The sequence below is a fragment of the Oncorhynchus keta genome, chromosome 18 (genome assembly GCF_023373465.1).
Source record: "Oncorhynchus keta strain PuntledgeMale-10-30-2019 chromosome 18, Oket_V2, whole genome shotgun sequence".
In the NCBI taxonomy this organism is placed as follows: Eukaryota; Metazoa; Chordata; class Actinopteri; order Salmoniformes; family Salmonidae; genus Oncorhynchus; species Oncorhynchus keta.
The window spans coordinates 17,242,023-17,258,514 of NC_068438.1; the positions used below are offsets into that span (position 1 = coordinate 17,242,023).

The following is a 16,492-nucleotide window of genomic DNA, read 5'->3' on the forward strand; positions in this document are numbered from 1 at the left end:
CCTCGGCTTAACCATCTCACTTCAGTGTGGTATGGCAGGCTGTGGGTAATGTTGCTGTCGCTGAGAAGTTTGTCAAACTGACGATGGTTCAGACCTCTGGACCGGATGAAATTTACAGTGCGAACAACCACCTCCATGACGTGGTCCATTTTCAGCGACTTGCAACACAATGCCTCCTGGTGCAAAATACAGTGAAATGTCCAGAAACGATCTCCTCCATTAAGGGCTTGTACTTTGAACTTTGTCGCGACACCTGCTTTCTTTCCGACCATGGATGGCGCGCCGTCTGTAGCCAGGCTGACAGCGCGGGACCAGTCCACTCCAACTCTGTCCAATGCAGCAAGGACAGAGCCGAAAATGTCCTCGGCTGTTGTGGTGTCCATCATTGGCACCAACTCAAGAAACTCTTCAGTAACAGTCAATGTCTCATCAACTCCTCGAATAAATATGGCCAGTTGGGCCACGTCTGTGATGTCAGTGCTCTCGTCAATTGCCACGGAAAATGCAATAAATGACTTGACTCTCTGTTTCAATTGACTGTCTAAATCTGCCGATAGTTCCGAAATCCTCTCTGCTATAGTATTCCTCGTCATGCTAATATTGGCAAAAGCTTGTCGCTTCTCGGGACATACAAGTTCAGCCGCCTTCATCATGCATCGTTTAACAAAGTCACCGTCGGAATACGGCTTCGATGCTAATGCTATTTCGCTAGCAATTAGGTAGCTGGCTTTTACCGCTGCTTCACTGACTTCTCGGCTCTGGATGAAAGTTGACTGCTGTTTCCTCAGACCCGCCAGCAATTCGTTAATCTTATCTCTTCTCAGTTGTCCTTGCAAGCCGTCATATTTTTCGCTGTGATGAGTCTCGTAGTGGCGTCGAATATTATATTCCTTCAATACCGAAACTTGTTGCAAACACACCAAGCACAAAGGTTTTCCGTGCATCTCTGTAAATAAATAGGACGTGGTCCATTTTTCTTTGAAAATTCTACACTCCTTAGCTACTTTTCTCCGTTTGGATAACGACATTTTGGCTAATGAGGGTGTAGTGGAGAGGTAGAGACATTAACAATCTTAACAACGTCGTAACAAGCAGCAGATGGCGCATTGATACCGTCTGCTGTTTTCAGTCTGTCTCAGTGATGCGGCTTGTCTTAAAAAAAAAAAAAAATTAATTCCATGTCTTTTATGCATTTTTTTCCACTTTCAAATTATCCTGCGGGCCTGATCGAACCTCCTTGGGGCCGGTTCCGGCCCGCGGGCCGTATGTTTGACACCCCTGGTCTAAACCAACAACATATGCCATGGCAGAAGATAGGCGATTAGTTACAGCTTTGCTTAATAATTTATAGTCAACACACAACATTGTTAAAGGTCTCCAATTTGCTAATGTCTTGGGGTCTCCCTTTTTATACACTAGAGAGATTACCCCTCACACATCGAAACTCCCATATGCTCTAAACCAAATATACCTCTAAACACTTCCAACAGATGACATCCAATTATATCCCAAAAAACGATGTAAAACTCTTTAGAGAGCCCATCCACTCCTGGTACTTTGTTATCTTTCATGCTCTTCAGCGCCCTATGAATTTAATCTAATTTCAATTCCCCTTCTAATTGGTCTCTAATATCTAAAGGTATCTGCACATCCACGCATTTTAAAAATGTAGTCCCTTTCTCATAATCAATTGTTTGTTTTTGAAATAGTTGAGAAAAGTGGTGTGTAGCGACACCAAGCATGCCATCTCCATCCTCAACCATCTCCCCATCTTGGTCCAATAAAGCCGAAATAGTCCTCCTCTTTCCCGTGATTTAATTTGCTTAAAAAAATATGCAGAGCACTTCTCATCATTTTCCCATTTATCTTGCTGACTTTTAAAAATGAAGTCTCGAGCTTTCTTTTCAAATAATGTGTGTTGCTTTTTCAGCAGGATGCCCAATTTGTCTTTATCTAATCCACCACCATTTACATTTCCTTGGCTGTGTAGATCTTTTAGTTCATTCTGCAATGTATAAAATTCTGTGTGGTTATTACGTACTTTGTCTTTGCAAAAATTCTGAATAAAAATCTTGATTCTTAATTTTGTGCTCTCCCACCACTCTATGACAGTATAATAAAAAGGTTTCATAGCTACACAGCCCTGGAAAAAATACCTGAATCTTGTCCCAAAAGTTTTGTCATGTAAAATGCCGTTATTAATTTTCCAATACCCTTTTCCAAATTCAGTTGTTTTTAAATCTACTGTCACAGACAGGCAACTGTGGTCCGAATAAAAAACCAGTGTAACGCTCGCGGAGGACACACGGAGTTCACGCGGAACAAACAGATAATCTATTCGGCTCCTCGAGCCCCTGCTGTTTCCCCAAGTGAAACCGGGATCATCCGCATGCGCTATTCTATAAGTATCAACCAAATTATATTTACCTATAAGACTTTTTACAAGATGCCCGCCGAGATTACCTCGGTCATATGACACATTAAAATCTCCCCCCATAAACACCTGTCTGTTTGTCATGAAAATAGCGTCTAGGTCGTTAAGCATTTCCCTCCTTTCCTTGGGTGCCGATGGTGCATATACATTAATAAATCTAAAACATTTACCCTTCCAATCGATATCTACTATTAAAACCCTCCCGTGTACTGCCGAAAAACTTCCTACTATTTTTAAATGCCTATTCCCACATATAACACCAACCCCTGTAGAATGCACCCCTCCGACACTCCACCTCGACTCTCCCTGAACCCATTCCCTCGTAAACCTCTCCACGTCATTTTGATCTTTTAAATGTACTTCTTGTAAAAAAACACACAGAGAAGCGAATGGAGGACAAATGGGAAAAAACAGTCGCCCTTTTAACTGGGTTCCTAAGCCCTCTAACATTGATGCTAGCTAGGTTAATAATAGACGACATGAGGTAAAGAGGGAAAAAGACATCTAAAAATTACATTATTTTCCAAACCCACTTTAAGTACATTAACTCATTTGGCGGCCTGTCTGGGAAACGATGGTCACCAGTCGTAGGACTGTCCACCAAGACAGGGGTCGGGAAAACACTGTCCTCCTCATGCTCCCCCTCCATCTGCGTGGGTGCAGGAACCCCACTGGGTGCCAGACCGCTGCTCTCGATGGAGGCCGCGCCTGACAGGGATAGCAGTCTCCTCTGCGCTGCCCAGGTTTCCCTCGCTTTTCTCCTCAGACTTCCCGCTTTCAAAACAACTGAAGCGATTCCCCCCTGTTGATAATGGGATAAGATAAAGGGTGAGTCGGTCAAGGATCGATGCAGACAAGGTGGTAGATTGTACGACAAGCGACAGGTTTATTCAGAGTGAAGATATCTGGTACAGCGTATATACGGGCCCCTCTGTTAGCTCATCAGAGTCTAGCAGAAAGGCACCTTGCTAACAGTGAGTACAAGCATCATATACACAACAGAAAGTAGGTTGATTTCTAGGAGATCGGATCTTCGGATTGGATCAGGCTGGGGTGTAGTCATCCGGCATTGGCTCTGTTGTCTGTCCGTCATCGTAGAATCCTGCCATGCCTGTTCTTGGTCGTCACACCATGTTCAGCTGAAAAGGAGATCTGGTGTGTGCGCTAGTTTGTCTCTAAGTCTAGGCTTTCTGCCAATCTGTGGGTGTCTTATCTGGGTGTCCTCGGCAGCTATGTGTGTACTGTATGTGCGTCGTCCCTGTCTTCTGGGGTCAGTGTGTAAGAGCGTATGCGTCCCTGTCCTGTCCTCAAGAGTCCGTGTGTAATGTGTGTGCGTCCCTATCTTCAGGGGAGTTGTGGCCGAACTGCCGGCTAGCACCTGTGGCTAGGAGTATCCTGTTGTGACAGTGTTCTGGATGATCAAAGTGAGTGTGTGTGTGAGAGATATCCTGTATGGGGCCCAACCTGTTTTACTATGAAAATACGTTGTCCCAGCTATAGTAGTGTAATGTCACCTACATAAGAATTAGCAGTCCTCTACACCCCCAAAGCGGACTTCTCCGTCGCCTCCATGCGGATGAGTGGGGAAACAGGGCTCATCTGCTTCCTTTTCACCGAGCACTTTCTCCTCTCTCTCACCGTTGTCCAGCTCTTGGTAGCCACGGGCGCGGTGGGCTCTCCCTTCTCCTCCTCCACTTGCTTATTCCAACTGCTGTCCGCTTCTCCTCTCTCCTCGTGAGATGATGATGGCGTCTCACTCCCGCTCTCCTCGGACTCTCGCAGTTCTCTCTCCATCACTAGCTCATCCACAACCTCATCAATAGCGCGTAGTTCCATGCCTTCTCCCTCATCTGGTCTTTTCCCGCTCACCGCTCTGGCGTAAGAGGGAGAGACTGCCTTCGGGCAGTGACGGAACAGGTGGTCCTCCGAGTTGCACAAACTGCAGCGCTTGGGCACGGTGCAATCCCTCATTGTATGTCCAATAGTCCCACAGTTTCTGCACCTTGTCTGCGAGCAGGCATCCGCGAGGTGCCCGTACGTGCTACACTTCCTGCAGAAACGAGGCTGTCCAGCATACATGAGGTAGCCCCTGTCTGCACCGATGGAAAAAGAAGCGGGAGGATGGCGGTAACCATCATGGCCGGTCTCGTCCTCCTTTAGCAGCACACGAAACTGCCTCTTCCCTGTCCAGATGCCTAGGGCGTCCTTAATGTCTCTCACTCCAGGCAAGATGGTCACATACCGGCTGAGGTAGCACACTAACGTTTCTTCAGTGACCCATGGGTTGAACATGTGCACCGTTAGCACCCTCATATTGTGCCTGCACATGGACTCAACGTTAAAATCCACGAGGGCGGGTGCTGTCGCGTTAGCACGGAAAAAGAGATAAACTGAGAAACAGGCAGACCTGAGGTATTCGTCATTTCTGGTAGAGGGAGGAAGGGGCGTTTTATTTCTACATAATCGTTAGTTATTTTATATTTCTTACCAATTTCATGCGTTCGATATTATTTTTAATCAAGTACGGTAAAATACATATTCGAATAATTCGACCTGCAATTTGATTTATTTCCATAGCTAGTACGACTCGATCGCGCACCCATTGAAATCATGTGGTACGCTCCATAGCTCTCTGTTGCCCCGGAAGAAAGCAGTTCGCTTTACCACTTGGAAAGTGATCAGCTCGCGAGGTTGCAACCGTGAAAGTTCATGATCTACTCGCATAAAAGAAACACAACTCTTGGAATCCAAGGTTTGCATAAAATATTCACATAGTTTTAATATCCAAAACTGTGTTGTGGATGCACTGACGTAAACCTGTGGCAAATATTTGGCTAGCTACGTTAGCCAACAACGGCTACATACGTTTTCTGACTTGTTGAGAAACTAAGTTTAGCATTCCAGCTAATCGTTTCCATTGTTTTGGTCGAATTCGATTGATCTCTTTACCCAGTGTATTCTAGCTAACCTTAGCTAGACATGCTAGTTAAATACAGCCTTCTTTGCCGGTCCCACGCATTCGACTGTTGGCTTTTGAACGTCATCGTGACAGAAATAACCTGCGAACTGGCTTGCTAAAGTATCTGACTGTTAGCTACCCGCGTTAGTTGGCTAGCTAGCTAATTAGCTTACATTTTTAGTAAACTCGAACTAGCTAGCTATCTTTCTTGACAACAAAAAAAAAGCACCGCCCAGTGTGTGTATTGGCGTAATCTTTATGCAGATAATTCATTTTGTGGTTAAGATGATTAATCACATGTATAGTCCTGATTCAGCCAGAACAACAACGTTGTTTGCTTCACTAAGCTAACTAACTTACTAACGTTAGTAGGTAATTGATTGATAACGTTGATCCAGTAATTTTACATTTGAAAACCTGGATCGTTGGGAAAGGTTCGTAAACAAGCATTTCGCTGTAAAGTCTACACCTGTTGTATTTGGTTCATGTGATGAATTACATTTTATTTCGAAAAGCAATGCATGTTGTAAGCTACCTGTCTAGTTAGCCTTTGCAATCGCAGTTAAGTTGGCTAGCCGCTAGCTAACATTAGTACTCTGACAATATTTCGTATGACAGGTCTAGCCTATCTTTTTTTCAAATTGGATTTGATAACAACCGTTATAACGTACTTTGGCATTGTATTATAGTTAATATTTAGACTATCTAGCTAGTTACCCAGTGCAGTGGGTTTCTGAATGTTTCGCATCGTTCGGCATTACGGTGACGCAGTTATTCTGACCAGCGTTGTTTGACGTTTGTTAGCACCTACAACAATAACTGGGAGATACTCCTGCATGTGTGTCGATGCATATCGTTATTTGTTGTAGTTCTGTGTGCGTTAACTGGGTGACTAACGTTAACTATTAGAATAACGATCATTGATATGTCTGCTGTCTGTACATTAAAGAATCCGGTAGAAATGTAACTTTAGATAACTAGACTATCAAGGTAACTTGGATGAAATCTGGCCGCTAGCTCTGATTTGACAATATCCAGTTATTTCACGTTTGTTTATCAGCTTCAAACAGAAAGGTCCACAGGTCTCGAGAACCCAAGGGGGGTATACCCATCTACCCAGTGGTGTAGTGGGGGCTATGTGCAGTATACTCACTTTTTTTCAGTGGGCATTGCCTACATTTTTTCCCCCCAGACCTAAAATAAAATAGTCTCCTGATGTGGTTTAAGCGTTGTTGTGGACTTAGACCATTCCATTTTGGCTGGTCAGTTCTCCCTTCCAGTTTCTAGAGCGTTGTTACCCTTTGGATGGTGGACAATTTTTGATACACACAGGAAACTGTTGAGCGTGAAAACCCCACCAGTGGGGGCAGTGTATAATATAATAATATATGCCATTTAGCAGACGTTTTTATCCAAAGCGACTTACAGTCATGTGTGCATACATTCTACGTATGGGTGGTCCCGGGAATCGAACCCACTACCCTGGCGTTACAAGCGCCATGCTCTACCAACTGTGCTACAGAAGGACTTTCCTTGCGCCTTTCCTTTTAGATAATTAGAGTATACCCACTTCTCCAGACACCACTGCAGCTACTGTCTATTGAATGGGCTACAGTCCTCATAACTTATGGACCAGATAGCAGCTAGCCAATTATTAACAACACATACATTGGATGAGATCTGTTTGTTTAGACGAGGTAGCTGCTTCGATATACAGCCAACTGGCTAACATTAAACATAGGAGTTATCTGATTTGTGGTTTACGCCTTGTCTGGCGCACAACCCCGAAAACCACTTACACAGGACGAAGCTAGCTTGCCAGTATATTAGCTACTATATCATCTCACCATTCCCTCCCGCTCGCTCTCTCTCTGTCTGTCGCTGTAGGATAGTACACAGTGTCCGTACTGGCTGAGGAGACAGACCTACAGACGGTATCACAGACACTGGACAGATTTGTAAGTTAACAGACTCATGAGTGAACTATTGGGATAACCCAGTACTGTAGCTAGATAGCTAGTTGAGCCACTGCCAGAGCAGGGGCATTCTGAGAGTTGATTAGCTATGTGATGTGACCATACTGTCTTGTCTTTATGTATGCTTTATAATGTTATGGTACTATGTAGTTTATCACCTCAAGTCTCACTGTAAACTGTGTTTTTATTATAGAATCTTATAGATTTGAATGGACAAGGAGACCAGAAATACATAGGTAGTTCTCCTATATACTATCTGTAAATAGTATACTGTTTATGGTATGGCTCTCAGCTCGGTGAGCTGACAGACTCGTGTGTGTGTGTGTGTGTGTGTGTGTGTGTGTGTGTGTGTGTGTGTGTGTGTGTGTGTGTGTGTGTGTGTGGACCCAGCCCAGCTAGTTAACCCGTGTGGAAACTCTGTGATGCCTGTGAAGAAAAAGAGGAAGTCTTCAGGGTCAGATGACCCGGGACTCAGGAAGTGTAAAATCACCTGGTGAGGAACCCTTCCTCACCCACCACCCGTCACCTCTCCTGCTTCTCACCTTTCCTGCGTCTCACCTCTCCTGTTCCTCACCTCTCCTGCTCCTCACCACTTCTTCCACCATCCTTCACTATTGGATGTTTGGTCTTTTTCCTCCACACACTCCATTTCATGATTCCCACCCCTTAAAAACCTGCTGTATTTAGAGCTGTAGTGGAACTCTGCCTCACCCAACCGTTCTACTGTAGACCTTCCTTCTCCTCACTCATTCCACCGTATGTGTGTGTTGCAGCTGCTGCTTGCTGGCTTTGCTCTGTGCAGTGAGCCTTGCTGCTTGACTGGGGAACTCAACACTCAGCACATATTTGTCCCATTATGCAGCACAGACCTCAATCAGTCCACAGGAAAGGAAAGATGGAGGAGTGTGTGTGTGACACTGAACATCCTAAGAACTCCTCTCATGCATGTGTCTGAGTCTGTTTAGTGACCATGTTCTATCCTGTGGTGTAGTTTCTGACTGTTCTATCCTGTGGTGTAGTTTCTGACTGTTCTATCCTGTGTGTTGTAGTTTCTGACTGTGTTCTATCCCGTGTGGTGTCGTTTCTGACTGTGTTCTATCCTGTGTGGTGTCGTTTCTGACTGTGTTCTATCCCGTGTGGTGTCGTTTCTGACTGTGTTCTATCCCGTGTGGTGTCGTTTCTGACTGTGTTCTATCCCGTGTGGTGTCGTTTCTGACTGTGTTCTATCCTGTGTGGTGTCGTTTCTGACTGTGTTCTATCCTGTGTGGTGTCGTTTCTGACTGTTCTATCCTGTGTGTTGTCGTTTCTGACTGTTCTATCCCGTGTGTTGTCATTTCTGACTGTGTTCTATCCCGTGTGTTGTCGTTTCTGACTGTTCTATCCCGTGTGGTGTCGTTTCTGACTGTGGTGTCGTTTCTGACTGTGGTGTCGTTTCTGACTGTGTTCTATCCCGTGTGTTGTAGTTTCTGACTGTGTTCTATCCTGTGGTGTAGTTTCTGACTGTTCTATCCTGTGTGTTGTAGTTTCTGACTGTGTTCTATCCTGTGTGTTGTAGTTTCTGACTGTGTTCTATCCTGTGTGTTGTAGTTTCTGACTGTGTTCTATCCCGTGTGGTATCGTTTCTGACTGTGTTCTATCCCGTGTGGTGTCGTTTCTGACTGTGTTCTATCCCGTGTGGTGTCGTTTCTGACTGTGTTCTATCCCGTGTGGTGTCGTTTCTGACTGTGTTCTATCCCGTGTGGTGTCGTTTCTGACTGTGTTCTATCCCGTGTGTTGTAGTTTCTGACTGTGTTCTATCCTGTGTGTTGTAGTTTCTGCAGACCTCAGGCTCCAGGCCGGTTGATCAGCCCAGAGGACCAGTTCTCCAATAAGAAATGTCTGGCCTGGTTCTACGAGTACACAGGTACAGTGCCTTCAGAAAGTATCCATGCCTAGTTAAAGGTAAAATAAAAATTACACATTTTGTTATGTTACAGCCTGAATTCAAAATTGAATAACTATATCTTTTTCTCACCCATCTGTATTGAAAATTAAATGTCTCATTTACATAAGTATTCACACCCCTGAGTCAATTACATGTTAGACAATCACCTTTGGCAGCGATTACAGCTATGAGCAATGTTCTCTCTCCAAGTTGGCTACTGTTGCTATTTGATCATAATGTAGGCCTATCAGAGTGGTCTATCATAGAAAACAATGTAGAAAATACATCCCATAACATGTTTACATGGAAATAGCTGTTCCTTCATTCAGCCTACAGTAGCAGACAATGTGTGGTGTTCAATGTTGGCCTACATTCCATAAAACTTAAATAAAATAAACAACTTTTAAGGATCGACATTAACCTGTTTATCCACTTGTCCTTCAGACAAGGTGACTGAAAATGTTGTGGTGTTTGATGCAAGAAACCACTATTCCCTTACCATTATTACAGATAATCAAACAAATTATGCTACCCTCTGCCTATTTGCTACTTAGCTTATTCAAGCCTGTCTCAAAATATGACACTGCCCCTTTTTTTTAAAAATAAGCTCTTTATGCGACTTGCTTTTGAAAGATGTCTAGAAAAGCATAGGTTTTGTGCTCTTACAGGAAGCAACCACTCCCTTACTGCTGACTAGAAATAACTGGGCTAAAACTGACTTACTAAAAAATGTACACATCTGGCTACATGCAGCTCTTGCTTTGATCTCAAAAGAAGCGCATCTACTCCCGACCACTTATGCTGTAAACACAGTTCAAAGTGAATGGAACAGCTCCATATATGGCAACGGTCTATTTACATATAGGGATACTGCAACTCTGATTGGCTATGGCGCACCGGTCTGTGTAGAGTATGGGCCTGAGTCATGCTTGTCAATGCAATAGAATCCTACTCTGTGCTCTACCTACAAGAAAATGTCTTACATAGTTTGTTTTGTTTCAGTATATTGCGTTGATTCGATCACAATTCGTACAGTAGAGGGAAACGTTGAAATAGTTAACTAAAGGGGAACATTTCAATCTCGTGCTTCTCTGTGTGGGGGGAGCTGCGAGTCTTCACGCAGTTTTGAGGGAACATTGTCTGTGAGTCTTTCTGGTTAAGTCTCTAAATGTTTTGCACACCTGGATTGTACAGTATTTGCACATTCTTTTTTTATGTTCTTAAAACTTTGTCAAGTTGGTTGTTAATTATTGCGAGACAGCCATTTTCAAATCTTGCCATAGATTGAGCAAATTTATGTCAAAACTAACCAGGCCACTCTCAGTGTATATTTGTCATTGTGTTTTAGGTTATTGTCCTTCTGAAATGTGCGTTTTTCAGCAGCCACCACCATGCTTACATATATGAAGACTGGTACTCAGTGATGTGTTGTGTTGGATTTGCACCAGACATAATGCTTTGTATTCAGGATATAGTTTATTTCTTTGCCAAATTATTTGCAGTTTTACTTTCGTTCCTTATTGCAAACAGGATGCATGTTTTGGAATATTTTTAATTCTGTACATTTTTCCTTATTTGTACTTGTCATTTAGGTTAGTATTGTGGATTAACTACAATGTTGTTGATTCATCCTCAGTTTTCTTCCTCAGTTTTCTCCTATCACAGCCATTAAACTCTGTAACTGTTTTAAAGTCACCCTTGGCCTCATGGTGAAATCCCTAAGCAGTTTCCTTCCTCTCCGGCAACTGAGTTGGGAAGGACGCCTGTATCTTTGTAGTGACTGGGTGTGTTGATACACTATTCAACGTGTAATTAATAACGTCACCATTCTCAAAAGGGATATTCAATGTCTGTTTTAGTTTAACCCATCTACCAATAGGTGCCCTTCTTTGTGAGGCATTGGAAAACGCCCTTGGTCTTTGTGGTTGAATCTGTTTTAAATTTAGTGCTCGACTGTGGGACTTTACAGGTAATTATATGTGTAAGGTACAGAGATGAGGTGGTCATTCAAAAGTAATGTTAAACACTATTATTGCACAAAGAGTGAGTCCATGCAACCTATTGTGTGACTTATTAAGATTATTGTACTCTTGAACTTTATTTAGGCTTGCCATAACAAAGGGGTTGAATACTAATTGACTCGAGACATTTCAGCTTTTTATTCATTTGTAAAAATGTCTAAACATAATTCCACTTTGACATTATGGGATATTGTGTGTAGGCCAGTGACACATCTCAATTTAATCGATTTTAAATTCAGTCTGTAACACGACAAAATGTGGGGGAACAGTCAAGGGGTGTGAATACTTTCTGAAGGCACTGTATGTCATGATGATCATAGATAGAACAATAAGATGGCCTATTAACTTGGCTACACACTCAGAACTCTTTTTAAATTGCAAGGAACTCTGAAGCTGATTATTGGTCACTAAGTATTGAGTCATTTATACCATTTTGTGTGTGTTTTTGTGCCTGCTTCCTGTGTACCAGGTCCAGATGAGGTGTTGGGTCCAGAGGGGATGGAGAAGTTCTGTGAAGACATTGGAGTGGAACCAGAAAATGTTAGTCTTCCTCGTCTTTTCTCTTCATCCATCCATCATTGATAATTATGATGTATGTTCTCTCCCTCCCCATCTTTTTCTTTTTCAGATAATTATGTTAGTTATTGCCTGGAAACTAGAAGCTCCAAATATGGGATTTTTCACTAAGGAGGAGTGGCTTAAGGGAATGACTTTACTACAGTGAGTAACCTTGATTTACCACTTCGCATGTCTATGTTCCTGATGCTTCTCACTCTACAGGTGTGACTGGGAAACCGTGTGTGTTAGTGACACTACACCCCCCCCCCCTCCCCCTGTAGGTGTGACTGGGAAACCGTGTGTGTTAGTGACACTACACCCCCTCCCCCTGTAGGTGTGACTGGGAAACCGTGTGTGTTAGTGACACTACACCCCCCTCCCCTGTAGGTGTGACTGGGAAACCGTGTGTGTTAGTGACACTACACCCCCCTCCCCTGTAGGTGTGACTGGGAAACCGTGTGTGTTAGTGACACTACACCCCCCTCCCCTGTAGGTGTGACTGGGAAACCGTGTGTGTTAGTGACACTACACCCCCCTCCCCTGTAGGTGTGACTGGGAAACCGTGTGTGTTAGTGACACTACACCCCCCTCCCCTGTAGGTGTGACTGGGAAACCGTGTGTGTTAGTGACACTACACCCCCCTCCCCCCTGGGAAACCGTGTGTGTTAGTGACCTCCCCCTGTAGGTGTGACTGGGAAACCGTGTGTGTTAGTGACACTACACCCCCCTCCCACTGTAGGTGTGACTGGGAAACCGTGTGTGTTAGTGACACTACACCCCCCTCCCCTGTAGGTGTGACTGGGAACCGTGTGTGTTAGTGACACTACACCCCCTCCCACTGTAGGTGTGACTGGGAAACCGTGTGTGTTAGTGACACTACACCCCCCTCCCCTGTAGGTGTGACTGGGAAACCGTGTGTGTTAGTGACACTGCACCCCCTCCCCCTGTAGGTGTGACTGGGAAACCGTGTGTGTTAGTGACACTACACCCCCCTCCCCTGTAGGTGTGACTGGGAAACCGTGTGTGTTAGTGACACTACACCCCCTCCCCCCCCTGTAGGTGTGACTGGGAAACCGTGTGTGTTAGTGACACTACACCCCCCTCCCCTGTAGGTGTGACTGGGAAACCCCTACACCCCCCCCCCTGTAGGTGTGACTGGGAAACCGTGTGTGTTAGTGACACTACACCCCCCTCCCCTGTAGGTGTGACTGGGAAACCGTGTGTGTTAGTGACACTACCCCCCCCCTCCCCTGTAGGTGTGACTGGGAAACCGTGTGTGTTAGTGACACTACACCCCCCCTCCCCTGTAGGTGTGACTGGGAAACCGTGTGTGTTAGTGACACTACACCCCCCTCCCCTGTAGGTGTGACTGGGAAACCGTGTGTGTTAGTGACACTACACCCCCCTCCCCTATAGGTGTGACTGGGAAACCGTGTGTGTTAGTGACACTACACCCCCTCCCCCCCGTGTGTGTTAGTGGCACTACACCCCTCCCCTATAGGTGTGACTGGGAAACCGTGTGTGTTAGTGACACTACACCCCCCTCCCCTGTAGGTGTGACTGGGAAACCGTGTGTGTTAGTGACACTACACCCCCTCCCCTGTAGGTGTGACTGGGAAACCGTGTGTGTTAGTGACACTACACCCCCCTCCCCTGTAGGTGTGACTGGGAAACCGTGTGTGTTAGTGACACTACACCCCCTCCCCTGTAGGTGTGACTGGGAAACCGTGTGTGTTAGTGACACTACACCCCCCCTCCCCTGTAGGTGTGACTGGGAAACCGTGTGTGTTAGTGACACTACACCCCCCTCCCCTGTAGGTGTGACTGGGAAACCGTGTGTGTTAGTGACACTACACCCCCCTCCCCCTGTAGGTGTGACTGGGAAACCGTGTGTGTTAGTGACACTACACCCCCCTCCCCTGTAGGTGTGACTGGGAAACCGTGTGTGTTAGTGACACTACACCCCCTCCCCTGTAGGTGTGACTGGGAAACCGTGTGTGTTAGTGACACTACACCCCCTCCCCCTGTAGGTGTGACTGGGAAACCGTGTGTGTTAGTGGCACTACACCCCCCCCCCTGTAGGTGTGACTGGGAAACCGTGTGTGTTAGTGACACTACACCCCCCTCCCCTGTAGGTGTGACTGGGAAACCGTGTGTGTTAGTGACACTACACCCCCCTCCCCTGTAGGTGTGACTGGGAAACCGTGTGTGTTAGTGACACTACACCCCCCTCCCCTGTAGGTGTGACTGGGAAACCGTGTGTGTTAGTGACACTACCCCCCCTCCCCTGTAGGTGTGACTGGGAAACCGTGTGTGTTAGTGACACTACACCCCCTCCCCTGTAGGTGTGACTGGGAAACCGTGTGTGTTAGTGACACTACCCCCCTCCCCTGTAGGTGTGACTGGGAAACCGTGTGTGTTAGTGACACTACACCCCCCCCCCTATAGGTGTGACTGGGAAACCGTGTGTGTTAGTGACACTACACCCCCCTCCCCTGTAGGTGTGACTGGGAAACCGTGTGTGTTAGTGACACTACACCCCCCCTCCCCTGTAGGTGTGACTGGGAAACCGTGTGTGTTAGTGACACTACACCCCCCTCCCCTGTAGGTGTGACTGGGAAACCGTGTGTGTTAGTGTAGGTGTGACTGGGAAACCGTGTGTGTTAGTACACCCCCCTCCCCTGTAGGTGTGACTGGGAAACCGTGTGTGTTAGTGACACTACACCCCCCTCCCCTGTAGGTGTGACTGGGAAACCGTGTGTGTTAGTGACACTACACCCCCCTCCCCCTGTAGGTGTGACTGGGAAACCGTGTGTGTTAGTGACACTACACCCCCTCCCCCTGTAGGTGTGACTGGGAAACTGTGTGTGTTAGTGACACTACACCCCCTCCCCTGTAGGTGTGACTGGGAAACCGTGTGTGTTAGTGGCACTACACCCCCCTCCCCTGTAGGTGTGACTGGGAAACCGTGTGTGTTAGTGACACTACACCCCCCTCCCCTGTAGGTGTGACTGGGAAACCGTGTGTGTTAGTGGCACTACACCCCCCTCCCCTGTAGGTGTGACTGGGAAACCGTGTGTGTTAGTGACACTACACCCCCCCCTCCCCCTATAGGTGTGACTGGGAAACCGTGTGTGTTAGTGGCACTACACCCCCCCCCTCCCCCTATAGGTGTGACTGGGAAACCGTGTGTGTTAGTGGCACTACACCCCCCTCCCCTGTAGGTGTGACTGGGAAACCGTGTGTGTTAGTGGCACTACACCCCCCTCCCCTATAGGTGTGACTGGGAAAAAACACCCACCCCCTCCCCCTATAGGTGTGACTGTGTGTGTTAGTGACACTACACCCCCCCCCCTATAGGTGTGACTGGGAAACCATGTGTGTTAGTAACACTACACCCCCCTCCCCCTATAGGTGTGACTGGGAAACCATGTGTGTTAGTGACACTACACCCCCCTATAGGTGTGACTGGGAAACCATGTGTGTTAGTGACACTACACCCCCCCCTATAGGTGTGACTGGGAAACCATGTGTGTTAGTGACACTACACCCCCCTCCCCCTATAGGTGTGACTGGGAGACCATGTGTGTTAGTGACACTACACCCCCCTCCCTATAGGTGTGACTGGGAAACCATGTGTGTTAGTGACACTACACCCCCTATAGGTGTGACTGGGAAACCGTGTGTGTTAGTGACACTACACCCCCCCCCCTATAGGTGTGACTGGGAAACCATGTGTGTTAGTGACACTACACCCCCCCCCCCCCCCCTCCCCCTATAGGTGTGACTGGGAAACCATGTGTGTTAGTGACACTACACCCCCTCCCCCTATAGGTGTGACTGGGAAACCGTGTGTGTTAGTGACACTACACCCCCTCCCCCTATAGGTGTGACTGGGAAACCATGTGTGTGTTAGTGACACTGACACTACCCCCCTCCCCTATAGGTGTGACTGGGAAACCGTGTGTGTTAGTGACACTACACCCCCTCCCCTGTAGGTGTGACTGGGAAACCGTGTGTGTTAGTGACACTACACCCCTCCCTATAGGTGTGACTGGGAAACCCCCTATAGGTGTGACTGGGAAACCATGTGTGTTAGTGACACTACACCCCCCTCCCTGTAGGTGTGACTGGGAAACCGTGTGTGTGTAGGTGTGACTGGGAAACCGTGTGTGTTAGTGACACTACACCCCCTCCCCTGTAGGTGTGACTGGGAAACCGTGTGTGTTAGTGACACTACACCCCCTCCCCTATAGGTGTGACTGGGAAACCGTGTGTGTTAGTGACACTACACCCCCCTCCCCTGTAGGTGTGACTGGGAAACCGTGTGTGTTAGTGACACTACACCCCCCTCCCCCTATAGGTGTGACTGGGAAACCGTGTGTGTTAGTGACACTACACCCCCCTCCCCTATAGGTGTGACTGGGAAACCGTGTGTGTTAGTGACACTACACCCCCCCCTATAGGTGTGACTGGGAAACCATGTGTGTTAGTGACACTACACCCCTCCCTATAGGTGTGACTGGGAAACCGTGTGTGTTAGTGACACTACACCCCCCCCCCTATAGGTGTGACTGGGAAACCGTGTGTGTTAGTGACACTACACCCCTCCCCTATAGG

At 46.7% G+C, this 16,492-nt stretch overlaps 1 protein-coding gene across 1 annotated transcript in view; it reads left to right on the plus strand.

Annotated features, from left to right (window-relative positions):
- The first annotated feature begins 5,024 nt into the window (after positions 1-5,024).
- Positions 5,025-16,492, plus strand: part of LOC118397376 (DCN1-like protein 5) — a 38,814-nt gene continuing 27,346 nt past the window's right edge. Inside the window, exons 1-6 of the mRNA XM_052467501.1 lie at positions 5,025-5,186; positions 7,281-7,351; positions 7,760-7,862; positions 9,181-9,272; positions 11,784-11,854; positions 11,943-12,034. Coding sequence (XP_052323461.1) covers positions 7,792-7,862; positions 9,181-9,272; positions 11,784-11,854; positions 11,943-12,034 — 326 coding nt within the window. The 5' untranslated portion in view covers positions 5,025-5,186; positions 7,281-7,351; positions 7,760-7,791. The remainder of the gene's footprint in view (positions 5,187-7,280; positions 7,352-7,759; positions 7,863-9,180; positions 9,273-11,783; positions 11,855-11,942; positions 12,035-16,492) is intronic.